Below are 27,340 nucleotides of genomic sequence, written 5' to 3'. Positions count from 1 at the left end.
TCAGCATGCCGTATTTACAGAAACAAAAGAGTCAAGTGGACGGAATATCTATTCCACAATTCGATTATTACTACTTACATTCAGAAAAAAAGGCTTTTACAGCGCCGTTACGTCACGACGTCAGGATCTGAACGAATTCAGGCCCAGACTGAAGTGCGGAGAAAAAATAGAACTTTTCAATAAATATAACAAAATAGACTTTTCTCCAAAGGTAAGTGAACAAGTTTGTGGTTTCTTACGTTCACGTGGAAACAGCCTGACCTGTTGGTGCTCATCAAATAACGACAGGATTCAGTCCGACACAAGTTCACAGGCCTCGTCCCAAAAAGTTTACTTCCTCAACACCACTTTTATATTTAATGCTTGGTACCTGATCTCAGGTCAGAAAGATGAGGACACAGAGCGCCTCCGTGAGAGGGGAGACAGCAAAGAGGGAAAGCCGAAGCCTTATCGCAGTATTTGGAAGCTGCCTTTTTTTTTTTTTTTAGCTCATAGGATGATTCAGAGGTCACTTATAACGGACTCCTGCCCCGACCAGACAATTAAAGTCGGATATTAGGAATAAAGAAGAGACATCGAACGCACACAGCAGGACGAAGGTCCGGTTCACTCAACAGTCCCTTTGGCTTGAAGTTCTGGAGCTTCCTGCTCGACAAACACAGAACGAGGAAGACTGGCAAGACATTATCCTCAAAGGTCGGGGGGTCAACAGAAATTTATATTATACCCCCCCTTCCCCCCGATTAGGAAAGAGGCAGATATGGTCTGCTGAACGACTGGATCACAAACACACACACATGCACACACACACACACACACCCAGAGGCCATGCAACTCACTCTGTATGCACAAGAAAAGGCGGAGGCAATGCCCCCCCCCCCCAAAAAAAAAAAGTTCACAATTTTTAAGTGTGGAAAATGATCACGCCCGATTTCCAGGTTGTAAAACAATATTGCCGATCTATGAGGCAGTGGTGTCCCGCTTGGAATATGACTTATTGATCGTGTCTGCTTTATCCATCCAACTTATCGTGAAGCGTCGCCCTCATGGCGGGCCAACTCCTCTCGACAGGAAGAATTCACGGTGAGACGTCGATTGTTATTGCTGTCTGAGTATTGCTTCACATTTAAAAAATAACTGCCATCCGTGAGCTCGTGTTTGCTGGCGTGATCCCTTTAAATGAATTTACTCAATCTGAGACCAATAATGGAACTCAGAGCAGCTGGTAGTTTCTGTAATCCGGCTTTCCGCTGGATTATCTGAGCTCAGGTTATGAACAAACTGTCAAAACGCCTCAGAAGTGTCCAGCAAAAATATTGAACATTTTTTCAATAAGGGTGCGATTCTTGCGTCCATCCAGTAAGGAGACGGCTCATTGATAAGGGCGAGGTTCACTGCGCTACAAAGGGCGTTAAACAACATTATGAAGGTCATGATGACGTCAGGGGGACCGTTCAAGGTCACCTGCAGTGGCCAGTGTGGAAAAAGACAATAAAGAGAGATCTGTGCTTGTCGGTTGGAAACTACACTTGGCATGCAGATCAGTATCAATCAATAAAACAAATACATTCCCTTCCCATAAAAAACATCCTTTCAATAATTTTAGCTTTTAGGTCTTTTTGTCAAAAAGGTTTGCTTTGATTATACATTATGTTAATTCAACATCCTGGAGGGTCCTTAATAAATAAAAACAGAGACGTGACCTCATCTATAATTAATCAATACGATTTTGAGTGTACGCCTTTGAAGAAATCAAACAATTATATAACAATTTCTAGACATTCAGAAAAGTCATAAGCAACCCCCGGTTAAGAAGTTAAAGAGGAGGCGTAAAGGCTGGTTACATCATCATCCTCGATTCGGTTTGGCGCCTCCGTCAATAATTAAAAATGGAGCAGAGGGATCTCCCGGGATTGGACCACAGCGCAAAGACAAAAGACACGAGAAAAAGGCAGGAGCGCGTTCTGTGCGGAGGGCGCAGGACGCAGAGCGCAGCGCAGGACGCGCTGCTTCTATTTTTAGATCTCCGCGGCTGTTTGGCTTTCGACGCACGTTCAGGGCGCAGCAGCAGCAGCGGCGGCGCGCCGGGATGCTGCTCCAGACCGGCTTCACGTGGAAATGCCTGCGCGTTCAGCCGCCGCTGTGTTAATCTATCGTGCGCTTTTACGCACGCTGCAGTGTCCCGTTAACTCCATGCACATTTTATATATACTGTCTGTGACACGTGATGCACTCAGGAACAGAGGACGCGGGCGTGGCACGGGTTGGACGGGAGGGGGCCGAGACGCACGGTGACGTCTCCACTGTGGGGTGGGGGGGGGGGGGGGGGCAGTGAGATACCCGTGGTGGGTGTACCAAAGAAAAACGGCATCCATTCAGACGGGCTGAGAAGAACCAGTAAGATCTCCAGCCTTTACCGAAGCCCTGTGCCCCCCCACCCCCCCACCCCCCTTGCCTGGTCAGACATCGCTCGGAGTCCGTGCACGCTGGCTCACGCTGGCCGGCACGCAGCCGCAGCACACCAGCCACAGAGCCTTCTGGATCTCCTGGTTTCCGGAAGGCGTAGATGACCGGGTTGATGACGGAGTTGTAGGTGGCCGGCACCAGCGTGGCGTAGGTGTAGAGCGGCGGGTAGGTGTAGTCGGCGATGAGCGAGTAGACGGTGAACGGCTCCAGCAGGCGGCGAAGGTGCCCAGGATGATGGCCAGCGTGGACACGCCCTTCCGGGTGGTGACGTAGTGGGGCGTGGCGGCCAGGAGGTGGTGCTGCAGGGCGATCTGGTGGGCGTGGCGCACCACGATCTTGCAGATCTGGACGTAGAGCTGCAGCATGAGGCCGAAGAGCAGCAGGAAGGAGACGGACAGCACGGCGACGTTGTTCTTGGTGAGCGGCGCACCACGCTGCACGTGACCTCCGCCGCCAGGCAGTTGACCCCGGTGACCGGCAGCAGGCCCAGACACAGGGACAGCCCCCACAGCAGCGCCAGCATGGCGCAGGTGAAGGCCGCCGTGCGCTCCGAGTCGTAGGTGAGGGCGTAGTACAGCGACAGGTAGCGGTCGATGGTGATGGCCAGCAGGCTGAAGACGGAGGCGGAGAACGACGCCACCACCAGGCCGACGGTCAGCAGCTGGGCCGAGTCGGAGCGCAGCAGGTAGGCGCAGGCGAAGTGGAGCACCAGGCCCAGGCCGGCCAGCAGGTCGGCCAGCGCCAGGCTGCCGATCAGCAGGAACATGGGCGCTCGGAGCGCCGGGTTCTGCCAGATCACCATGACGACCAGCGCGTTCTCCGCAGGCGATGAGGGTCCCCGAGGAGCACAGCACGACGTCCCAGGGGTTGACCAGCAGGGGGTCCGGGGGGGGGCGTCCCCGGGCCGGTGCCGTTGTCCGCAGGTCCGCCGCTGGACCACGCTGTGGGGTCAGGGGTCAGCCAGGCGGGGGTGACTGCTGGCTCTTCGCTCATTATTCTGCCCCCCCCCCACCCACCCTGTCTGAAAATGAGAAACAAAAACACACAAACTTAAAGAAAGTCACGTTGGAATATTTGTACTTTAATGAGAATAAAACAAACTGAACGGGGACAAAGAGGACCATAAACAAATGTGAAACACTTGAGGCTGCCCCCCCCCCCCCGCCCCCGCCCCCGCCCCCGCCCCGCCCCCGTCCACGCCCCGCCCCCGTCCACGCACCGGGATTTGCCTGTTTAACTCATTATCAAGCCACACAGAATCACATTACATGATGGGAACAAACGTTTTCGGAACCACGGTGGTTGATCGGTGCCCGTCAGGTAACGGGCCGTGCGTGTTCTCTTCCAGGGCCGTGCGTGTTCTCTTCCAGGCCGTGCGTGTTCTCAGCGGCCTGTCGTCGCGACGCACGTGAATAAGCTTCATTTATTTATTGGTGGTAATAAAATTAACATAAAACCCTCCAGAACCAGAAACCGGCAAAACAAAAAGCGCCCAAGTCTTCCTCCACTTCAAAAGACGCCGCACCGCCGTGAAGATGCTCATCACACGGGGGGGGGGGGGGGGGGGGGGTACCGCGCATCAGGGAAACAGCAGCGGCTGCTCCACGTCAGCACAAGGATGCTGGTGGAGGGGGGGGGGGGGTTGTCCGATAATACCCGTTCCGCCGGACCTACCTTGACTCTGCGAGGCGAGGCTTCCCGTCTAGATGGAAGAACGACGCTTTGTGCTTCCATGTTCCGGGAGGTGCAGCGCCGGCGGAGGGAGACGCGGCACAGCGAGGTGGTGTGGATGGGGGGGGGGTCAGAGCGGCTGCTCCCGTTAACGGCGCATCGCCGTGAACTGCGGCTGTGCAGCGACGGAAGAGAGGAAGAGGAGGCAGAGGATGAACAGAGTCCCAGACGGGTCTGAAGACCTCCAGAGGCGGATTCAGCGCCTGTTTCCGTCTCAAGGACAAAGACGACAGGAGATTCGGTTCTGAATGGATTAATAATAGCTCCCGCGCTGCCAGGTTAAACCGCTAGGGGGCGATGCTGAGCTCGATGAGTCACCAGCGCACACCTGTGGGACGCGGAAGGCGACGCACTCGTCCTCAGCCGGACTGGCTTTATTAGGCCCGAGCGCCTATCTAGGGGTAATTAGGCCCGAGCGCCTATCTAGGGGTAATTAGGCCCGAGCGCCTATCTAGGGGTAATTAGGCCCGAGCACCTATCTAGGGGTAATTAGGCCCGAGGCCTATCCTCGGGGTAATTAGGCCCGAGCCTATCCTAGGGGTAATTAGGCCCGAGAGCCTATCCTAGGGGTATTAGGCCCGAGCGCCTATCTAGGGGTATTAGGCCCGAGCGCCTATCCTAGGGGTAATTAGGCCCGAGCCCTATCTAGGGGTAATTAGGCCCGAGCACCTATCCTAGGGGTAACTAGGCCCGAGCGCCTATCCTAGGGTAATTAGGCCCCGAGCGCCTATCCTAGGGGTAATTAGGCCCGAGCGCCTATCCTAGGGGTAACTAGGCCCGAGCGCCTATCCTAGGGGTAATTAGGCCCGAGCCCTATCCTAGGGGTAATTAGGCCCGAGAGCCTATCCTAGGGGTAATTAGGCCCGAGCCCTATCATTGGGGTAATTAGGCCCGAGCGCCTATCCTAGGGGTAATTAGGCCCGAGCCCTATCTAGGGGTAATTAGGCCCGAGCGCCTATCCTAGGCAATCAACTTTGCCATGCTGTTGACGACACTCAACAGCACACACACTGGCTTTATTCAAAAGACCGACACTAAACAACACACACACACACACACACACACACAACACACACAAACATGTCAACCTCCGCGTTGAGGAGCCAGATGAGGCTCGGGCACCTATCCTGGACCGCCTCCCTGGTGAGGTGTTCAGGGCACGTCCCACCGGGGTGAGACCACGGGGAAGACCCAGGACACGCTGGGTCTTCGGCTGGCCTGGGAACGCCTCGGGGTCCCCCCGGAGGGACTACCGCAGCTCTTCCGGGGGCGACCCGGCCCCGGATAAGCAGATGAAGATGGATGGATGAATGTTTTTGAGTTGAAAGATAATTTTTTTTTTTACCTTTATTCTTTTTCTTCTTCTTTCTTTGTTCTGCACTTTAAACAGCAATTTGACCACTTTCCCATAATCGAAAATCTTGAACCAAGCTCAGCGGCGGGTCAGCTCATCGGCCTGTCGGCCGGCGAGAGCACGATACCGGCTGCTGCTTTAACTTTATAAAGTTTAGTTTATTCTTTAAAACAGAAAATAATCGCTTCACAAACCAACACATACAAAACCGTATCAAAAGTGCACCGTCGCGTTAGCACGTCTCCACTGATAATCTCTTCTGGTTATATTTATACAAATGGCGTCCTGTACACACTGTAGAAATATACAACCCAATCGTGTCCCCGCAAGCAGGACGCTCAGTCCGTCCTCGTCCCAATCAGCATGGAGGAAGAAGACACTGGGCCAGTTCTACACCGTACTCATTTTTAAATACCCAATCAGCCCCCCCCCCCGATGGCAGAAACTAGTAACACCACAGACATACAACCAACCAACATATGTACAACCCTCATTCGATGTCTCCCTTTATGAACAATCTTGACTCAGTTTTCATTCATTATCGTCTCATTGCAGCAGCAGCAGGGGGGGGGGGGGGGATTCAGGAGGGAACAGCTGGTTTGTACAGGGGGGGGGGAACTCCCACGGCTGAGCTGCAGCACTGAGCGCGTAAAAAAAGCACAAGTAAGAATTACAGCTGTGCCAGCAGGTATACGATATCCATGCAGGCGTTAACGGTCCGCTGCCCCCCCCCCCCCCCCCCCCTCCTCGTGTCTCCAGGTCTAGTCTCTGGACTGGTAAAAGAGAATGTAGCCCGACTCGGAGTTCTTGGAGATTTCAGACGTGAGGCCGTAGAATTCTTCTATGGCCTGAGCGTCGATTTTCTACGGCAGAAGAAGAAACAGAGAGCAGTCAGTTAGAAAACAACAACAACAAACAACCGCTATCAGGAAAACCACGTCAAAGAACACAACTACCTCGACAATGTCGTCATCGAACAGCAGCCAGAAGTCGTGGCTTTTCACAATGGCGATGTAGTGGCCCCGGTTTGGACCGCTGAAGAGAACGAGCACAGAGTCATCAGGATAGCGAGTCCAAACCGCGCGTCTCATGTTACCATCACGTCAACAGGCGGCTGCTCTTCTGCTGGTTTGGTTTTAATGTTCTGAGTATTCCTTAGAAGTGACGGCTCCAGAGAAACCGAGCGGTACGACTCCCAACTCCCTCGCCTCCACTTTCATCTTTAAATATACTTTCTTTAATATATTCAGAGTCTGTTTTCACGTGCACACTTTTTTCCTAAAAGAACCTCCCACTCCGACCGAGCCAACGTTGCAGCCGAATAATAACCGCTCAGGGCGTCCATTTCTCCTGCAAGACCTGCTTTAGATTTGAATAAGCATTTACTCTTCAGCCTAAAGGGTCGACAACTCATCTGCTTCTCGTGGAAACTTCTATAAAAACGGTGGCGTCTACACACACGCGCACACACACGCACACACACACACGCACACACACCTCCCACAGTGCACCACCACAGCCACCAGGTCATAGAGCCTCTCGGGATTGGTGGCGTCCCCAGACGTGTTGAAGAGGCGGAGCTCCAGGGGGAAGACGACGCGATAGGACAGCTTGGTGTAGCGTTGCAGCTGCTCCATATACTTGAAGCGCTTCAGGTGCAAAGCCAAGATCATCGGCAGCTTCTTCACACGCATCCTACATCCCAAACGCAAAGTCAGAGACGAGCAGCCGAACGCCCCTCATCAAGAACGAACCCGCGGACGAACCTCTTGTGCGCCTCCTGCTTGCTCCTGCATTCCTCGCAGTAGTACTTGTACTCGCTGCACAGCGTCTCTGTGTTGCTGAACCCCCTGGGGAGCCACACAGGGAGACAAAAGGTCGAGACACAACCTGAAATCCATCATTTCATCTTCTTCCAATTTAATCCGTCAGCCTCACATAAACACGACGAAGAAAGAAAAATGTGTGACTATCTTTTTCTTAAACCAAATGAATAAAATAATTTTAAGGTACATGCCTAAAATGCCTAAAATGCCATTTATTTTTCCCGTTACTTAAAACAGGAGGCTACAAGGAACCGGGTGTCGTCAAACGTCCTCGGATCTAATCTTCCGGCTTCTCTATTTTCTGCTAATAATGAACATCGCCGATCAGAAACGTTTGACCCTTTACCTGAGGCAGTGCGTGATGGAAGTGTTCTGTTCCACGTCCACAGAAAGGTCCAGGAAGTCCTCGTCCTTGCTGCTGATCTGCAGCACCAAAAAAAAACAAATAAAGTGTCAGTGATCAGTTTAAACGAGTATTAAATAACAATCCTTCTGCAAGCCATTCCACCGCAAACACAAACAGGCTGAACGCTTCCCCGACCGTTTGACTCGAACGAAAACGCGTTCAAACAAGACTCCGGTGACACGCAATAGCCGTTTGTGGCGGAGCCACTGAAGCGGCGCTCGGACTCGCCGTTTCGCAGGTGAGGCAGCGCGTCTCGTTGGTCAGGGTGCCCTGGAAGATCTCGTGGACCCAGGTGGGAGCGGGCGTGGCGCTGCTGTTGTTGTTCTGACTGTCCAACGTGCCGTTGGCGAGGCGGCCGTTGGTCTTCTCCTGCTTCCTCTCCTCCTGAAGCAGATCCGCGATGGTGTTCAGCAGGTAGTTCAGGAACTCGTGAGCATCTTGCTGCATGTAGTTGTCGAACAGCTCTGAGGAGGAAAGGAAGAAGAAAGGAGGCTTTAGATCAGCGGTGGTTTAGGTGATTTAAAACTCCGGTTTTTAACTTCCATCTCACCATTCTCCTTGCGCAGCCGGGTGATGAACTTCTTGGGCGGTATGACGCCCACCTTCCTCTTCTGGTTGGCGATACTGTGGAAGAGGTCGGCCAAGCAGGTGAGGAGGTTCTCCTTCCTCCGAGGCTGACCGCGGTACGCCAAGATCTTCTCCCGAAAGGGTCGGCAGAAGTACAGAGCCTGCAGGACCGAGTTGCAGTAGCAGGTGTTCCCGAACTACGAGCCGCAAAAACGCCGCAGAGCAGAATCACCGTGAGGCGGGGTGCACACACAACAACGTGAATATGTTTAAAAGTCACAATTCCCTTACGTTGACCAGACCAAAGTAGTGTTCGTTGACGGGGAACTGCTCAGATCCAATCTCTTTCTCCAGTGCAGAGGCATTGGCGCCCTGTAAAAACAAAAATAAAGCACGTATATATTATATTTCGGATTTCTGTAACACAAACGCAGAAATTGCACGACAAAATCAGCAAGCATTTGGCAATTTAAAGAGTAACAGCTATAAAAAAAACAACAACAACTAAATAATTACTAGACTGAACGATTTGTCCTTGACGCCAACCTCATATGCCTTTAGGGATTAAAAAGTATACAGTATTTATTGGCAGATCGATCGGTCTGTCCCGGGACAGGGAATACGTTACGATGTTCGGTGCAGACAGCAGCTAACAGGTCCACAGCTGCGCAGCTAACGCCAAAGCACGTCGTCATTGCTAACGCTAATAATGGTCGGTAAGTTTGCCCAAGGCTAACGGATCAATCAGTCCCTCGCGGTTTCCGCAGGCACGATGGAAAACAAACACCTCTGTAAGAAATCATCATTAATCCAGCAGCGTTCTGGTTCTTTGTAAACAACGCCGCTTTAGCATTAGTTACCTTGGTATTAGCTAGTTAGCTGAAAATCACAGTTGCAGCAGGTGCATGGTCACTATATATATATAAAAAGCTGTGATATATATTTACCGGTAAAAAACTAGTCAAGTTATTTGAGTGACCGTAAATCGTTTGTAAATGTTATATTATAAACGTTAGCGAATAGACCAGTGCGGATTGAGATTGTGGGCGGCTGCTTCGGCTAGCAGAGATAGCAGAATGAAATGCGTTTAATAATGCTACCGTTTAAAACCAATACCAGAGCAATGGCTTGCTTTTCGCGCAACGCCCGGGATACTGGGCTGTTGTGGACTCACCATGGTACAAAAAGAGGCAAATTTGGAGACTGTCATTAGGATTTCCATTCGGCTAGCGCCATCTTCCAGCGAACCGCCGCGCGCTGACAGGACTCGGGCTGGTCCGCCTCGTGAGAGCAGGAAGGCGCTTCTCGCTGGGCTCGCGACGGAAAGCTCGGGCTGGTCCGCCTCGTGAGGGCAGGAAGGCGCTTCTCGCTGGGCTCGCGACGGAAAGCTCGGGCTGGTCCGCCTCGTGAGGGCAGGAAGGCGCTTCTCGCTGGGCTCGCGACGGAAAGCTCGGGCTGGTCCGCCTCGTGAGAGCAGGAAGGCGCTTCTCGCTGGGCTCGCGACGGAAAGTCCAACAAGCTCGAGCGAACACGACAGCAAGTAGCATTCACTGCTAGTTCGCTTAATCACAGCCGACAGGGACGCTCACTTTGGACTTTGAATGTCGCACTTCCGGGCACGTTTATTTTTCTAAAATGGTCTTAAGTCCGAGCCAAATTAAGACAGCCCAGCGTGACTGATAAAGCACAACGCAATGTCATCAAAACATTTTAGATTCTGCTCGCTCAAGTTTCGCGCATGCGTATTGCCACAAAGGCGATAGAAACTGTATTAATTACGTAAACGTTATGTAAAGTCATTGTAAAGTCTATTTTGCTCGCTTCGATCACAATTCTAATTTCTTGTCAGTTAATAGATTTTTAGATAAATAGTAAAAAAAAAAAAGTAAAATAAGCTCTCCTAGTAAGAGCAGATTTAACAGATTTAAGACCAGTTATTGCGAGTACTACATTGTATGTTTCCCGATTGGTTCCTGAACATACTGACTCTGGATCTGCTGACGATTTCAACTCCAATGGCGTCACATAATTTGGGTCAGGCAATGTTGCGGCCTGCCTCAACTGTTTGCGACAAGGCGGAGTTTGGGCAGGGGGCCTGCCCTGCAGTCTCTCTTTCCGCCGGACCCGCCATCTTGTATAGACCGGGGGTAAGATCATCTTCTTCTTAAATCTTATTTTCGTCTCTATAGTCATGTCATTCTTAGAAACGCCTTTGGTTCAGACTCCATAGGTCGAACCTTTATCGTAACAAGTTTAATATGAGTTCGAATAGCGCTCCAGAGACGGACATTATCCCTTTATTATGAGCCGAAGTAGCGGCGTGGCTTTCCATGCGGGCCTTCGAGGCAGCGTAGCGCTAAGTAAACTAGCATTCTTGTGTTTCCTTGCTGTGATACGGCATTACGCTGCTCTTTGTCTAGGAGTTTCAGCCCTTATTAAACCACTTCACACACGGTTGAAACATGCCTCCAGAGCCGATGTTGAAAGTGGGGGGGCTATTGTGTCAAACGAGGAATATAAGATTCTGTCATATCTAACCAACGTGAATCTGTTCTTAGTAATCAGGCATCATGACGAACACCAGAGGCAAGAGGAGGGGGACCAGGTACATGTTCAGCAGGAAGTTCCGCAAGCATGGTGAGCACAAATCTAAAGGGTGAATGTTGTCAGAAACGTGAAGCACACTCCCTTTTTTTTTATGAATGAGGGGGATGTTTCAGACAATGCCAGAACTGCTTAATTACATTTGACTGTATTTGCTTGGCAGGTCCGATTCCATTGTCGACGTACATGCGTATCTACAAGAAGGGTGACATTGTTGATATTAAGGTAAATTCAGTCATTTTTGTCGAGGTTTCTCATGAATACATATCGAAATGTGACATGGCAGCTGTACTCAGACTTGCAATGAAATTTTGCCAGTGTCTGTCGAGCTTCTGAGTTACATAATCGCATTGTTGCATTCAATGTCTTCTCAGGGCACGGGCACGGTTCAGAAAGGAATGCCGCACAAATGCTACCATGGCAAGACGGGGCGCATTTACAACGTAACCCAGCATGCTGTTGGCATCATCGTCAACAAGCAGGTTAAGTGAGTGTGGTTTTTATTCACCCCCCCCCCCCCCCCCCGAAGTAATAACGTCACCTAACACTGTTTATGTCACACCTCGAATGCTGAAGAGAATAAAAGTCTTGAGTGCCTTTGTTCAGCTGTCGTTCTAGTCTTTTTTTTTTTTTTCTTTGGTAATATTTCGGTGTGCTTAAGGACTTTTATCTACGACGAGGGATTTAACCCCATCTTCACTTTGCCGCCGGGGCTGTTTATGTCCTGAGTGGTCATTCATGTGGGGGAAATAATCTTGTCCTTGAGCATCCCCAGTTAAACTCGTGTTTGACATGAGGTTGATCTGAGGAGACAGCCGAGCGCTGCCGGAACAATGTCAATGAAGTAGAAATTATGGACGGTGCATAGACAGTTTACTTATTTACGCTTTCATAAACTTTGACATAATAGTTCTGCCTTTGGAAGGCTTCGTGTTCTTGATAGCGTTGGAGAACTTTGGTGAAGCTTGATGTCGAAATAGTCCGTATCAGTAACAATGTGATGGAAATGCTGTTTCGGCCTGCGTTGGGTGTGAACTTCTGCTTCTGGCTCGCACAGGGGAAAGGTCCTGGCCAAGAGGATCAACGTGCGCATTGAACACGTGAAGCACTCAAAGAGCAGGGACAGCTTCCTTCAGCGCGTCAAAGAGAACGAGGCTAAAAAGGCAGAGGCCAAGAAGAACGGCACTTGGGTGGAACTCAAGCGGCAGGTATGGAGTGACTCAAAATGACGTTTTTGAAATTAAATATTGACAAATGTAATATTCAGACAGAAATGAGAAGAAAGAAGTTATCCCCTTTTAAATGTAAATGAGCATGCAGGTCTTAATGAGCATTAACAGCCTCGCTGTTTCATAAGAAACCAGCTCGAACGGTTTGCAGTCTTTCCAGTTTGCTTGTGTTTGACCTCTTTCTCGTCTCCACAGCCTGCAGCTCCTCGCGACGCTCACTTCGTCAGCACCAAGAAGAATGTGCCACAGCTGCTGGAGCCCATCCCCTACGAGTTCATGGCATAAAGAGCTCACCGAATAAAAACATTTGTACACACAGTTTGTCGTGTTATTTGTTGATGCTGTTTTTTTTTTTCCTCTAGTGCTGTCATTCAGTGAAGATTTCTCATTTGATTACTCAAAATGAAATAAAGCCATTTAATTTCACCGGGGAACTGAGAATGACAAGCACACAAATGCTAAGCGGTTTCCTCGACCCTTTCTTCAGTTTCAGCCCAGAAGGCCCCTGGGCTGGGGGGATGATTCTGGGATTGAAATGGGATGGTTCCCCACCCATCATTCTGAAAGGGCAATTAACTGCGTGCTCTGAGGTTAGATTTGCAGATGGGCTGCAGCTTGAATCTGCGCAAGGAGGATCCAAACCTCCCCAATGGTCGGAGCGAGTCAGTCTGCGGGTGAAAGTTCTTGTTTCCGCGGTAGTGCAATAGGTGGCAGTGTGGACCAGCACAAAGCGGGCACACAACCCTTGATTCAACGATTCGCTGTGCATGACGTCATCAGACGCGTTGGAGAATAATTAGTCGTATCACAACAAACAACAAAATAAGTTCGGTCAAATACACTAAGGCCATTTTGATGGTCGTTGCAATTGCCAAAAGGTTAGCCAAGACTTCAGCTAAATAATAGTAAGATGTTGGGTCTCGAGAAGAGGAGCTTTTCTATAACTTAATCACAATGATTTTTTTTTAAAACCAGAAAATGTTCTTATCACACTACAAGTGCTCGGTTTAATAACGATGCTTATTTTAACTCGTGAATAAAGCAGTCCTTGACATGACTTGATCAACGGTCTACATCTGCTATCAGCTACACATTTGCATGTAAACCTTTTGGGTTGTCAAAGAGAATAAAATCAGATGAAATGTCCTTTTAAAATCTGATGGGTAACATTCATCCATTTTGTAAAGTACAGTTTATATATTTTTTTCAACACGGCCCAACCATAATGATACAGCACATTGTGGGTGGGGGTTGGGGCTCCTGATTTGTGTGCTGTTTAATCAGTGGAGGCTGAATGGCTGGCTGGTTATGTGACAAATAGGTTATCTCATCCCACCTCAGTACTTTACCCAATATTTACACGAATTAGCAGCAGTTTACAGAGATAGGGCAAGCAGCTGACATGATGGAGAGTGTGTGTTCATGCATGTGTGTGTGTGTGTGTGTGTGTGTGTGTGTGCATGTAACAGAGTGAGCAAAAGGGAGATCAAGACAGGCCAACAGGGAAGCAGCCTGAAGATCGCTTTTAATTTTAGTGGATGCATCACTTGAATTTGTCCAAATAGCTGCCATAAATGGGTACCAGGTGGATTTTGAATGGCAAGTTATATATATATATAACATATATATATGTGCAGAATGAATGTTGTAATCTCTCTGGTGGATGACGGTGTTGAGATAAACCTGCAGAGGGTGTCGTTCTTCTCCCTCACGCCCCTGCTGGCCTGGGGTCAGAGAATTTGGACATGGGTCTTATCAGGACAAAGTAATAAGTATCCAACAACCTGCAGAGTTAAACCAGGAAAAACAGATGGGGGGGGAAATCAAATGCAATCAATCAATGAGCCGGATGGCAGCCAAAGCCCTTGGTATTGATTTGCAAAGGCCTCGGTTTTGATTGCAGTGTTTAAAGAGAATGACATGACTATGATTTAATATAATCACACAGATTTAGCATCATTTTCCCACCCAAATTCAGTTTTTCCATTTTCCTATTGACCTTAACTGCATTATATGACATTGAACCTGCTTATACATCTACAGTAAGCGCTTTGTGTGTGTGCGTGTGTGTGTGTGTGTGTGTTCTCACAGCGTCATGTGCTGCCTCTGACTCATGAAAGCTACTGATTGAAGGAACGAAAAGTAAACAGAAAAGGAGAGAGAGAGCGAGAGGGAGGAGGGCAGAAGGACGAGGTCTGCGGATAAAAGCTGCGGAACACTATGAACTCCTTAATCACACGTGTTTGACACACACAGATTGAGTCTGTCAGTTCAGCCTGCAGCTCAGAGCAGCCGTATCGACCCGGGGTGTTACATATTAACCACATACAAACAGTCAATCGTTGGACATGTCCTGGACCAAGAGGAGTAAATGCTGAAGTTATGACATTTCAGAATTAGCTTCATTTTGCCTCATTATTTCTGGATCAAATGCTTAAGGGCTGTAGGGCCTCCCACACTACGAAAGCACTCGTCTTCTCCAGCTTAAAGGAAAGTGTTCTTGAGCCACGTTGATATTTTTGGGGCCTTTTTCTCCATCTCTCATCTGGATGGATGGATGCTGCTTCATGCATGGTGCTCAGAGCATTGAAATGTGTCACCGGGAAGAAGGCGATTCCTGTTGAGTCATTTCTGCGGCAGCTATCTGCGCGTTTCATAGAGAATTCACTTTTGAGAAAAGAATGTTGCTATAAAAAAAAGGAGAATTTGTTCATTCATTTTCTGAACCGCTTCGCCTGAAATCCGGGTCGCAGGATCTAATGGAGCCTCTCCCAGCAGTCTGCAGGCGAGAGCCGGGTAACACCCTGGACAAGGCGCCAGTTCATCGCAGGGCCACACACACACACACACACACACCTATGGACAATTTAGTGTGACCAATTCACCTAAGCTGCATGTCTTTGGTGGCGGGAGGAAGCCGGAGAACCCGGAGAGAACCCACGCAGACACCGGGAGAACACGCAAACTACTCACAGAAAGGCCCCCAGTTGGATTTGAACCTGCGACCTCCCCCTTTGCTGTGAGGCAACAGCGCTGCCCCAAGTATTTGCTCGATTGTGAAGAAGTTCTACCGATTTAGACTTGAGTTTTTATCAGTGCTATGATAGGGAAATATTATACTGGCAATATAAAGGATTAATTTGGCTCATCAATAAAGCCATTTGATCTGACCTGATAACAGTTTATGATTTATTCACACGCTGGCAGCATTCCAGCGTGGTGGCGGATTTGACCACAGACCGTTTGTGGAGGTGAAACCTAAATCAAAGTGTCCCAAATGTTCCTGCTTTAGCGCATCGCCTTGATTACGATGCTTTTCATCATTTTGGGCCAACCAACCCTTTTAACCTTGTTCTGTTTATACGGCTTCAAGGCCTGCCCCTCCCTCATTCTCTCCTCTCGAGGAAGAAAAAAAGGCCCCGAGTGGTCTGTGGAGTAATATTTGTAATTGTGATGCAAGCGTGGGTGTGACGTGCGTGTGTGTGTGTGTGTCTGCACGATGTGTGTGCGCGTCTGGGATAGGCCTGAACGTTAGACAAAGGTACAAGGAAATCCCACTGCAGGCCAAACAGAGTGCATGCTGTATCTATGTGTGTGATAGGCGGTGGAGTGATAGATAGAGCGTGTGTGGTTATCGGAGATGGGGGGGGGGGGGGGGGCTGCACAGTTATATATGGGGATATTGGGCCAGCTGTATTGATCCCGGCCCTGACAGGAGAGGCGGAGGAGGTGCGGGAGACCGGATGAAAAGAGGAGGAGGCTGATAACAACTGACCCTGGCATGGTCACCTGAAGCGTGGGAGGGCACTGGGGTAACGCCCAACAGGCTCTCAATAGGCCTTAATCACAAAAGTCAATCAAAGGTTTCACACGAGAGCATGACATGGGCACAGAAGGCGATCTCTAATGTTTAGACAAGCAGATAGTTTCAGTGGATTGACAGAATGCCTTCTCCTAAACCTAAAGCCTCTTTTTTATTTTATTTTTTTATTTAAAGGTACATTTCTGTCACAGTCGAAAGTTAAACAGTTATCACAAATGAAATAAGCTCGGGTCATCTTGCTGCTACAGGCAGAGTCAGAGTTGATAAATGTTCACTACTGTTGTGTGCTAATGCTAACTTTAATGATAAACTAAGCCTAATAATGTGGTGAACAGTGGCTGCAAGTTGATCATCTCCAACCATTTAGCTGTAAATGGCACATAAAGGCAGCAAAGCAATGTGGGTTCAAAGCCCGCAGCAATATTCAGGCAATATTCAAGCGTGACAGTCGGATATCAGGACAAATGAGGCTGGAGCAGCATGATCTCACTCTGATAATGGAACATTCCACAATAAGTAAATTCTAAATTTGCCGTTTATTCTTTTTCCAGAAATTGAAATTGAAGTATGAGAAGGGTTGATTATTTTCAGGCCTGCGGGTCACAAGGGATCGGTCTGAAGACAAAGTTCTGACAACAATGAATCTCAGCTGTCACAAATCAGTATTGGAGGCCTGATAAGATTGAGATTAGACCCATAACTCCTGTGAATGTGTGTGTGATCAGACAGACAGACAGTCGCCTGTCTTCCTGGTTGCGCTTCACATTCAGCAAATCAACCTGGTCAATCCCAAACATTATTAACAGCCAGGGGCTTCACTAATTTTTTTTTCTTACCAGACACCCCTTTTCATCCACTAATGGTACGTTCCAATAAGATAAATTAAGCACAGGTGAGGTGCCCTGCTCTCCTTACGGCAAATCTGAGCGATAATTAAAGATGGGGGAGAGGTTGCAAAGTCAGAAAAGCTATATTTGTTCTTTTTTTGATTGTAACGCTGAATTCAGTAAGTCATGGAAGCTTGAGGCTCACCTTTGCAAGCACACAGGGTTGGTAAGTGGTTCCAAAAAAGCAGAATGGATGTCACACAGGTGGCCGTGTGTATTTCTGCTTTTCTATTTATATAGGTATATTTTAGAAATGTGTGCTAAACTTTTCCTCAGAAACCTTTCACCTGTGATACCTGTGCCGAGAGATTCTGCACCCGTTATCAACTCACGAGACACGAGCTCGATCACAGTGGTGAAAAACCACACAAGTAAGGGGATCTATTTTCTTAATACTTGCACGTGGTTCTTTCTTCTCTACGCCTCTTTGCACCGTAACCCGTGGTTGTCTCCAGGTGTTCGGCTGACGGATGCGCCGAGGCCTTCGTCACGAACGGCGGCATGAAGGACCACATGGCTCGCGCTCACCTCCAGGAGAAGCAATATAAAGTAGAATAAACTGTTTTGCTTTTTCTCCTTCTGTCATACTGGTGGAAAAGGTTTAGTGGCTGTTTTTTTTTTCTGTCCTTTTTCCAGTGTGACCAGGAAGGATGTGGAGAATGTTTCAACAAAAAGAACCAGCTGAAAGCCCACAAGAACGAGCACCAACAGATCCTACCCTTTCAGTGAGTTTAAATGCATATGATGCAAGAATAAAATGTCTCCATTTAGATTTCTCCGCTCACAGCTTTTGCTTTTTTTTGATACAGATGCACTTTCAGTGACTGCGACCAAAAATTTCCCACTCGTGGAAAACTGAAGCGTCACGAGAGGATGCACGGAGGTTTGGTTTATCATCGCTTTTATTCCGACACCACTGGTATATTTTTAAAAACCCGGCCCCCGTCTTTTTGCTTCAGGTTATCCTTGCGAGGACGAAGCTTGTCCTTTCCAGGGAAAGACGTGGACAGAGTATCTGAAGCACAGAAATAAACACACAGGTACGCGTGCCCTGCCGAATGTGGTATTTCTTGTGGGGACGCCTTGTTCGTTGCAGCTGTTCGCCCCCCCCCGTCTTGATGGCTTCTTTGTCCTCCAGTCAAGGTGCCGTGTGGAGGGTGCAAAAAGCTCTTTAACAACACCTGGTTCCTGCGCCAGCACGAGCTGCGCGCCCACTCCGGGGAGAGGAGGACGCTGACGTGTCCGAGAGAAGGCTGCGATAAAGAGTTCGCGCATGGCTTCAACTTGGAAAGTCACGTGCTGGGCGACCACGATGGCAAGAAGCCGTTCATCTGCATGTCTGAGGGCTGCGGGAAGAGCTTCGCCATGAAGGTATTCATGCACTTCACCTCGAACGAGTGGCATCCAGCCTGACTGATAACTTATTGCGTTTAATGAAATGATCCAGACCCTCCGGTTTTATCCAAAAACTGGGTTCTGCAGAATGAGGTTGATGTGTAGTGTAATTTTAGCTTTCATTCTTATTAACCGACGCTCCATCCAGCCTGGTTTTTCTGGGGAGTGCATACAGTGTGTTAAACTTGTGTAACTTCGAGATGTTCTCATTAATCAGGAGAGCCTGTGGAGACACAGCGCTGCGCACGACCCAGAAAAGAAAAAGCTGACGGTAACTGTCCTTGTCAGAACTTATTCTGCTTTCCATGCAGGAATCGTTTCTGACCCGTTCCCCTTTGCAATTTCATTTCATTCCTTGTTCTCCTTCCAGAAATTGCACCCTAAAAAGAATCGTCCGTGGCACGTGGCGCAGCGGGCCAGACGAGCGGCTGCAGCCAAAGCAGAGGCGACGGCGCTCGCTGCAAAGCTCCGCGACACAAACCTGAAGGATGACGAATGTTGAGGCTGCATTATTTGAACATGTGTTTTCATTAATGGCGATCGGAGCCACATTTCTGTTGATGTACCTGATTTGTGCAATTATTATAAATAAAGCCTCAGTTACTACAGCATCATATGAGCGGGCGTCCCAAGACTGTTTCTGACTGGGTTGTTATTAAACTGCCTTTTGTGTGGGGCCCACTCAAACTGGAAATACTTTGGAGTCAATAATCCACAGAAGGAACGGTTTATTAAACAAAGAGAACACATCCACACACGCGTATAAAACTGCAGCTGACGGGGCAGCTGTGTATCATGGTGGTGTGGCCTAAAGGCGGCGGGGGCCCCCCAGGGTGGCAGGTTCCTAATAAGGCCTGAGGCTTATTCAGACGGGTACAACGCCGGTGTCGCTGAAGATCCGGTTCTTCACTGCGGGCCGTTGCTGGAGGATCACAGGCGACTGATATCTCAATGTTCTATCTGCGGTAACGATGCATCCGCCCGCCCCGGGTGCTCCGACTGCCCGGTGAGGTGACTACAGCACAGATCGCCCCGTTAACCGGAGCCGCTTCTCCCTGTGGGACGAACGCGCCGTGACCACGTGATCTCAGCGGTGTCGGTTGGTAACGCAGTCTGTCGAGTTGACGTGGCACGATCCGGATCAGCTCCCGTCGGGTGAGGACGGGCTTGGTCCTGGTGGGGGGGGGGGGGTTACTAACAGTTCTGAACGCTTTTGGTCCTGGATTGAGCCCAGTATGGAGCGATGGACATCAGCATGTACCGGTTCACTTTGGCCGAGGCTGTTCCCAATATGGAACATTCCGGGTTGACTCTGCGAGGTGCGCCTCCTGCTCGCGGTTCTGGCCCCAGCTTATACCAGACTGCCGGGCCAGGAGACCACGGTAAGCGCCACCCGGCTGCGCTGCTCCTTCAGCATGGGGACCAGCGCAGAGTGGCTCATTCCTGCGGTCGATAAACTATTGACCGCCACGATCATGTCGCCACACCTGGGGTGACACCAAGAAACCAGTCGGCAGGGATTATAAACGGCTCCGTACTGTTATGGAAATGGTTAAAGAACGAGGATGGGGGGCAGCTGATCACTCACTTGAGGCGGCCATCGTAGTATGCAGGAGTTCCGAGCACAATAGTCTTGATGAAGAAGGCCTGGTTGCTGTGGCTTTCCTCGTAGCCCCCGACGATGCTGAAGCCCCAGCCGCCCGGGTGGCTCCTCCGCAACACGATCTCATGGCTGCTGTGCAGGTAACTGCAAGACGAGCGCAAGACAGCAGCGTGATGCAGGAGCTATCGTGTATGTGAGCCGGTCTCGTTCAGAGTCGCCTTTTCTTAACGCATCGATCCAAACTGCATATAAAGACGGCGACATTTGTCTTGCGTTGCTACATTTCCCTACGTTCCGGAGGTCTTTGGTGAAAACGAGATGAGAGAAGAGCAGAAGGATGAAAGGGAGTGAAGAGAAAATAAAGGCGATGAAAGTCAAACACACACACACACACACACAGGCAGAATGACATGCTATTGAACAGCTTTGTCAGAAATGACATCAAATCGGGCATTAAAGCAGCCAATCAGGCCAAAATGTGTCTCTGGTTGGACACAGAGCTATGACATCATAGTTCGTCCTCCTCCTGCTCGCTCACCTGGGTAACCCCAGCCACATGACCCAAGACGGGGACCAGTTTGCATCGAAGTCGCTGCCACGCATGTGCGGCGGCGGCAGCAGCAGCTCGTCCCGGTCGAGCTCTTCCAGCATGTTGACCTCCAGCACCCGGAGCTGGACAGAAGGAGAGGCGGCGCTGGCCTTCAGAGTGCCCACGGCCTCGCCGTGGCTCAGGTACGTCAAGTCCTCCCCGTTGATGCTCAGAAGGACGTCACCTGGAGGAAGGGGGGGGGGGGGGGAGAAGAAGAAGAAGCTGCACCGTTTGATGTCGTGCTGATTTTCGTACCCGAGGGAGCGCTCACCTCTCTTGATTCGTCCGTCCCTCGACAAGCAGCCGTGCGGTTGGACACTGGTCACAAAGATCGGCAGCTCCCCGCTCTTGCTGCCCCGCCCTCCGGCAACAGTCATGCCCAGAGACTCGTGGGGCTCCTTCTTCACAGTGATGTGTTTCTCCCTGCAGGTCACACACTGGGAAAGGTCCTGGGTGCAATCACACGCATCAATGTTGTCAGTGTTTAATCATAAAATAGGAAAGAAGGTTCTGCTGGTTTTAACTCTAAGAAAATGCAGATAATAAGACATTTATCGGAATTGCAAATTGCTATATTTTCATTGTTAAAGTCTGGGTTTCGTGTCACAATCTGATTTCTGGAATCTGAATACAGGAAGCTGCAAAATCGTTCTAATCTCCACATCGTCAGCTACATCATCCATTCATCCATCATTGCATGATCTCCATGTTGGTGATGGAAAAAGATACAAAATGTTAAAATTGTACCAAATCATAATCTGAACCGAGTACACCCCCCCCCCCCCCCACACACACACACTGCTCACTCTATGGGTGCTGGTGCGGGACAGGTGTATGGGCACAGGACTCGGGGTGCAGCTTTGGTTAGGCAGGAAGTGGTCGAGGCAGGACAGGTCTCTGGTGGAGCTTGATTTTGGAGGTGGGGGTGGGGTCGGTTTGCTGAGCCGATCAATAAGAAGGTGAACTCTCTCTCCACTCGCCTAGGAAGACAGAACCTTGTGTTTTAGGACCCCCTTTCCCTTGAAATAACAGAATCTACAGCTTCTGACTAACCGCCCCTCACCTGTATGATCTGTGCCGCCTGCTCCGGGGTGCCATGACGCAGGTCCTGATCGTTGACCGCCAACACGCGGTCATTCCCCCGCAGCCGGCCATCCTTTGCTGCCAGGCCCCCCTCCAAGAGATCCAACACGAAGACCCCCGACTCATCCGTCCGCCGCACCAGCTTGATTCCGAGCTGCTCCGACGAATCCCTCTTGTGCAGGGTGATCCGTAGCGGGGCGGGGCTGGATGGGGTGCCCTCCGGGGTGGAGCAGGGGGCGTGCGGAACAGCGGGGGTGGAGGACGAGGACGAGGAGGGAGGCGCCCGGGAGGCACAGCGACGTTCTCGGAGCACAGTCAGCTGCAAAGTGCTGCATGGGCGCGCCAGTGTGGAGCGAGCAACGCCGTGGGGGACGTTACTGATGTCCACATTGTTCACCTTGGGAGGGCGAACCCGGGGCTGTTAGTGAGTCAGCACGCATTCTGTTGTATTTATGTAAACACAATTACACTACAGCGAAAAAGACCTTATGTAGTTGATAGCCAGCAGATATTAGCCACATTAGCATTCATCTGGGAACCAGAGAAACAGTCCAACATCTCTGATTGGCTGTTTGGTTTTGCTCTCGAGCTGCTAAAGCCTCCACGGTTCCCATTAACATCTTATGCTGCTGCTAATTGCTGGCCAGATGTTGTACCCCAGGTTTATTTGAGCTTTACCTCGGAGCACAGCTGTCCAGAGGTAACACCGAGGAAAATGAATGCGTTGAGCCCCAAAGTTAAAATACTCAAGATGCTGCAATGTCTGGGTATTTGTCAGGAAGAGCAACGCCAGCCGAGTATTACAGAAACGCATTATTAAAATTAAAAACATTAATTAGAGCAGCTTTAAATAGGAACGTTTGGTTTGGAGAAAGAATCAGAAAATGTGATTATAATTCTTGAACCTCGCTTAAAATCTAAATTTGCCAAATTCATCGTTAAAGTGAAGCTCCGAAGTAACCAGAGGAATATTTTGGAAGCTGCTTTTCTGTGCAGAAGACCCTCAAATCAAAAATGATCAGGGATCTTACCTGTAACACCTGATCCCCGGCCAGCAGCCTCCCGTCTCGAGCGATGACGCCGTCTCTGTACACTTCCTGAATAACGACGTTGATGAGCGGCGTTTCATTTCCCCCGACAACGCTGATACCCAGCTCAACGTAAGGGTTCGCCCGGTGGACTTCTATGGCAGTTATCTCTCCTTCAGGAAGCAACGGCAGCTTCACACAGCCTTGATGGAGACACAGATCACGTTACGTCAGCATCCCAACGTAATGTCGCCTGAACGCGATTATCCCATCGTCTCAGAGTTCGGCTCTCTCATAAAGCATCCGGGGAGAATTTCATACCCTCTTCAGCAGAGAGCGGCGGAGACTCGGGGCAATCCCAACCAGAGGAGGTGGAGCTGACAGAGCGGAGAAGGTGGATGCAGGGATTGCTGAGGGGCCGTTTCACCCTGGGGACCACGCACTCCAAGCCTATCACGCCTGACGATACGAAGAGATGAAAGTTATATCTCAGGGGGGAGGGCTGATCGCAATTTAGACCTCTTCACTCCTCACTTTCTTCCTCTGTGCTCTCCTCAAAAGCGGGGTTGTCTAGACCGGCATCGTCCGCCCATATAGGCCCGTCGTCGCTGGTGTTATTGATCCTGGAGGGCGGAGAGGGTGTTCCATCCCTCAGCTCTGTCTGAGGGGAGCTGGGAGACCTGGGAGACCTGGGAGGGCTGGTCGCTGTCGCTCGCTCATCGCCGCTCTCACACGGTGGACCGTCCACGGTCGTCTGCTGACACCGTGTCCCGGGACACCTTTCACCAAGCAACAGGTGTCAGTTTGTTAGTCCATCTGACGTGTAAAGAAAATCAGGTTTAGCATCAGTTAAGTTAACGTAACGCTACTAATCCCACCAGGGAAATGCTCTTTCCGCTTGTCCCCTATTTAAAGAAATGCCAGGTCAAGATGGAGAAAGTCAGAAAAAAAAAAAGCAGGTTCTGGAAAGTGCTGAAGAATTCAATAATCGCTGTCAAGCGTTGGACCAACAATCTTAAAGGTATTCAATCTACAAAGATATAAAACAAAGAAATCAAGTAACTGGTCATTTGATATGCTGGAACCAGCAGTTTTGCATCATGCATGACTTAAATGTTGGTCTATAGAAAGGATGAGACATTCTGTGACAGCACAGACCTCCACCAAGCAGCTCATTCCACACCTAATTGGAATTACACCATCCACGTGGTGATCTGGATCATCACCAAAAGGTTCTAAATTGTTCTCGGTATCTTTATGCACCAACCATGACAGGTAAAATTGAATCAGAGCAGATTTTTGAATCTGTAAATGGAGTTTTCAATGTTAAAATATAATATTTTATTTACTGACTCCATTCTGGATCCGATTTGGATGAAATTTGGTGGTAAGCTAGAGCCCCCCACCCTACATGATTGTACACAACCCCCCACCTCGCCTCGGCAGAGGTAATAAACACAAAGCTGCTTGAGATGGATTCATTCTGTCTGTCCCAAAAATAGAAGCTCAATTAAGCGCTGACAGGCAGACCCAAGGGATCGGCGTGGCCTCACCCTTAACTTAAGAGGCCTTTAAGTTACTCTGAAGTACTCACTCTAAGTGGCAAAGCAGTCTGAGCTGGTTGCATTATTGAAACGCTTCCGTGCTTCCTCACATGAAAAGCAAGACCATGACAGCGAACCGTCAGCAACTAGCAAGACGTGACGTAACTACGGCAACTAATGTCATTTTCTTCTCACCTGTTCTCGATTAATACTATTTTGCATCTAATGTTGGTAGTAGTTTTGAGAGGAACATTGTTACTGTTTTTAAATAAATTACATTTATAGGGGCTTTAGTTCAACTGAGCTACTTTGGAAAATCACACAGCGACAGCACACTCTTAGCTCTTGTTAGCATCTTAGGCTTGAGTCTTTGGGGAAGAGGAGAAGCAAAACCCGCAAGAGGAAGAGATTTTTCCCCAGAGAGTTTTAAGATCCCATAGTATACCCCTTTTTCCACAAGTTAACGCAGTTCCCAGACACTTATATGAAATATCTGTGACAGTATTTGGTCAAAATAGCAAATAGATGCTGCAGGACAGCGTCCCCTCTTTTCTGTCTCAAACCGCTCTGTCAGAAAAGCCTTTGAAAACGCACGTGCACTCACATCTTGTGCACGTTTTTGTACTGTGAGGTCACAGTAAGAGAGATTTCTTCCAGAAGCGTTTCTGTACTTGATTACAGACGTACTCAAACTATGCAGGATTGACTGCTTATTATTATTTAGCTGTTTTTGGGTTGATGTCGACCCAAACCCGTCATAATAGTGTAGAAACACGGGAAATGTGAGTTTTTCATAATATGGGACCTTTAAATAACACAGTGATGTATCCCCTTATCCATTTTGATTCGTTGACAGGTCTGGAGAAGGACACTGAGGTTGATAAATAAATTGTGAGAATATCTGAACAAGAGAACTGGCATCAGGAGAAGATGAAATAAAACACCATTACTCTCGTAAAGTCACAGGAATTAAAAGACACCCTTCCACAGTTAAAGATGAGGACTTTATATGTATTTATATTTAAATTAACTAACATTAGTTAAATCAATATGGGCATCATTATATAACTGTTGCCAGCTGAGAAAGTCTGCCGACTTTCATCTCGCTTCTCTTCAAATTCTACTTTGAAACTCTCCTGTACATTTTACCACCATCTCATAATTGTTGCCAGTCAGCATTTAATCTCATTTAATCAATTATCAGTCTGTACCAGGAGGAGTCCTGAGAAATCAGCTGACTCAGAAGAGCTTATCAACAGCTTTCTGGTGAGAGCTTGTCAGTATGAGCCTGTTAAGGGGAAATCCTCCTTACTTAACCGAGGCGTTAAGAGATCGCTGGATAGCCGAGACAAAGGCTAAGAGTCATGACAGTAGACGGCTCCCTCTGTGATCCTCGACATGTTAAAAACAACAACATAGATGTCATGGAAATGTACATTTACAGCTTGACCATAAGCCCCGTAGCAAGAAAGGTCACATCACTAGGCCTTCACCTAAGAAAGAAAGACATTTAAAGAGCTTATTTGCGAGGCAGCTGGAAGATGGAGGAAATCAGCGAGACACGGGGGACTCCGTACCACCCTAAGTCACGCTGACCTCACATCCTGCCCCCCGCTGGACTCACCACAGGCCAGGGTTGCCTTTGGCTGTTTCACAGAAGAAGTGGTTGAACAGGTCTCTGGTGTTGAAGTTGCTCAACATGGTTGCAGAATGAGAACACGGAGCTCATGGTCAGCCAACCCATGACTGCTGTAGGAAGCCACTAATCCCCTGTCACATGACCCTGCAGCCCAATAATCCCCTCAGGGTCTCGTAGCACCTGGTCCAATTGGGCCAAAAGCCAACGTGTGAGGCTGGACAGAAACGATTGTGGTTGGGGAAGGGGTGTGAATCTAGAGACTGAGCTCTTTGATACCTTCAAAGCTTCCTACTCGACCTGTGATGGACCAACTCAACAAAACGACCAACCCTTTCAACTCACAAGTAACAAACTCTCTCGTATTCGTGTTAATGGTCACATGACCACACTTATAAAACTTGCAAGACCCAGATTGCCATGCAGGCGTTGATCTGTGAGACGATGTGTGACCACGATTGCGCTCGCTGAAAGCATTGCTTTATCATATATCTGCAATTGTGCTTTATTACCTGTGCTTGAGGTGTGCCTCGAGGTCACACCGGGGCATGCTGAGGGAGCACACTGGGGTCAAAGGGCAGGATACAGACAGCTTGTCTAGTAGCTTGTGCACCAGTATGCTGGATCTGCGGCATGCCTGCAACTGCAGCCGTGCCCTGTCCAGTGGGCAGAAGTCCCTTTCCTGGAGGAAGCTGCGTAGGCAGCGAGCACAGAAGGTGTGTCCACATGGCGTGTCCAGAGGCTGCACCAGTGGCTGCAGGCAAATGTGGCACACCAGGTCATCGTCCACATCCAGACGGTAGTTGTAAAGATGGTTCTCCCGACTGCGGTGGATCTGGCCACACTCAGAACACAGAGCTTCCACGGTTGGTTCCACCAGCGCAGCTACACCCACCTCACAACCTGGGCTGCCCATCTTTGCTCCCTTCGGCGGCTTTGGCACCAACGAATCCAGCGGGGCGGTGATGTGGAGTAGGGCGCCACACACTCCTATCCCATAAGTTACGAAGTATGAAAAGGTTGAAGCGAGGACAGATGCCCCCTAGTGGCTGATGGCGCATCCCCCTGCAGATCAGAGGCCAAGGCATGGGGTTAAACAGCTGTTTCGGGGGGAAACACAACAAGTGTCTGATTATGTGCTTGTGAGTCTATTCATGTGGCAAATGCTTTGTGCACGTGCGCCCATGTGTCTACATGAGATCAAGAGTGGAATTGTATCTGTGTCTGTGACTGAGATTATGCATCGCTGCTCCTGTCCACTAATCTGGCAGTATAATCTCTCTTTTGCTCTCGCCTGCTGCAATCTTTCAATTCCACAGAGGGGGGGAATTATCTGGGATTGAGGCACAGAGAGGACGCAGCTCAGAAGTGGGATTGGGAAAGCAACAGAGAAAGAAAGTATAGGTCGAGAAGAGAGGGGACATGCAGAGAATGGACAAAAAGGACATAATAAGAAGAGAGAGATTATACATTTGTATTTTTGAGTGACAAGTACACGAACACTGCACATCTCTTTGCAGTGTTAGAACGCCATCGGGCCATTGCCGAGTCTTTATATCAGTGTGGGAT

The 27,340-nt window shown here is 49.3% G+C and overlaps 5 protein-coding genes across 5 annotated transcripts; 2 read left to right on the top strand and 3 right to left on the bottom strand.

Moving 5' to 3' along the window:
* Nucleotides 1-2,459: 2,459 nt before the first annotated feature.
* Nucleotides 2,460-3,459, bottom strand: gpr12 (G protein-coupled receptor 12). The gene is given in 6 exon segments (XM_068748038.1): nucleotides 2,460-2,552; nucleotides 2,554-2,672; nucleotides 2,675-2,893; nucleotides 2,896-3,286; nucleotides 3,288-3,357; nucleotides 3,359-3,459. Coding segments are annotated over 6 exon segments (993 nt in total).
* Nucleotides 3,460-6,296: 2,837 nt separating this feature from the next.
* Nucleotides 6,297-10,359, bottom strand: usp12a (ubiquitin specific peptidase 12a). The gene is made up of 9 exons (XM_068747751.1): nucleotides 9,525-10,359; nucleotides 8,642-8,722; nucleotides 8,334-8,547; nucleotides 8,012-8,247; nucleotides 7,724-7,800; nucleotides 7,318-7,401; nucleotides 7,049-7,246; nucleotides 6,508-6,586; nucleotides 6,297-6,414 (listed from the first exon to the last, which is right to left on the bottom strand). Exons 1-9 carry the CDS (start codon nucleotides 9,570-9,572, stop codon nucleotides 6,313-6,315), a joined length of 1,119 nt encoding a protein of 372 aa, XP_068603852.1. The 5' UTR covers nucleotides 9,573-10,359; the 3' UTR covers nucleotides 6,297-6,312.
* A 60-nt stretch (nucleotides 10,360-10,419) lies between these two features.
* rpl21 (ribosomal protein L21) lies at nucleotides 10,420-12,501 on the top strand. The gene is made up of 6 exons (XM_068747752.1): nucleotides 10,420-10,497; nucleotides 10,909-10,987; nucleotides 11,118-11,179; nucleotides 11,329-11,441; nucleotides 12,012-12,162; nucleotides 12,379-12,501. The coding sequence occupies exons 2-6, from the start codon at nucleotides 10,921-10,923 to the stop codon at nucleotides 12,466-12,468; spliced, it is 483 nt and encodes a 160-aa protein (XP_068603853.1). The 5' UTR covers nucleotides 10,420-10,497; nucleotides 10,909-10,920; the 3' UTR covers nucleotides 12,469-12,501.
* A 4,444-nt stretch (nucleotides 12,502-16,945) lies between these two features.
* On the top strand, nucleotides 16,946-18,790 carry gtf3ab (general transcription factor IIIA, b). Its single transcript, XM_068748242.1, has 9 exons — nucleotides 16,946-17,059; nucleotides 17,170-17,264; nucleotides 17,349-17,442; nucleotides 17,530-17,618; nucleotides 17,703-17,776; nucleotides 17,853-17,933; nucleotides 18,032-18,264; nucleotides 18,506-18,559; nucleotides 18,659-18,790. The coding sequence occupies exons 1-9, from the start codon at nucleotides 16,946-16,948 to the stop codon at nucleotides 18,788-18,790; spliced, it is 966 nt and encodes a 321-aa protein (XP_068604343.1).
* Nucleotides 18,791-19,639: 849 nt separating this feature from the next.
* Nucleotides 19,640-26,687, bottom strand: lnx2a (ligand of numb-protein X 2a). Its single transcript, XM_068747978.1, has 10 exons — nucleotides 26,284-26,687; nucleotides 23,126-23,370; nucleotides 22,913-23,050; nucleotides 22,595-22,794; nucleotides 21,544-21,960; nucleotides 21,287-21,460; nucleotides 20,752-20,929; nucleotides 20,430-20,664; nucleotides 19,877-20,035; nucleotides 19,640-19,775 (listed from the first exon to the last, which is right to left on the bottom strand). The coding sequence occupies exons 1-10, from the start codon at nucleotides 26,685-26,687 to the stop codon at nucleotides 19,640-19,642; spliced, it is 2,286 nt and encodes a 761-aa protein (XP_068604079.1).
* Nucleotides 26,688-27,340: the final 653 nt, after the last annotated feature.

The sequence above is a fragment of the Brachionichthys hirsutus genome, chromosome 14 (genome assembly GCF_040956055.1).
Source record: "Brachionichthys hirsutus isolate HB-005 chromosome 14, CSIRO-AGI_Bhir_v1, whole genome shotgun sequence".
Classification (NCBI taxonomy): Eukaryota; Metazoa; Chordata; class Actinopteri; order Lophiiformes; family Brachionichthyidae; genus Brachionichthys; species Brachionichthys hirsutus.
This window is presented reverse-complemented; position numbering and strand designations above follow the sequence as displayed.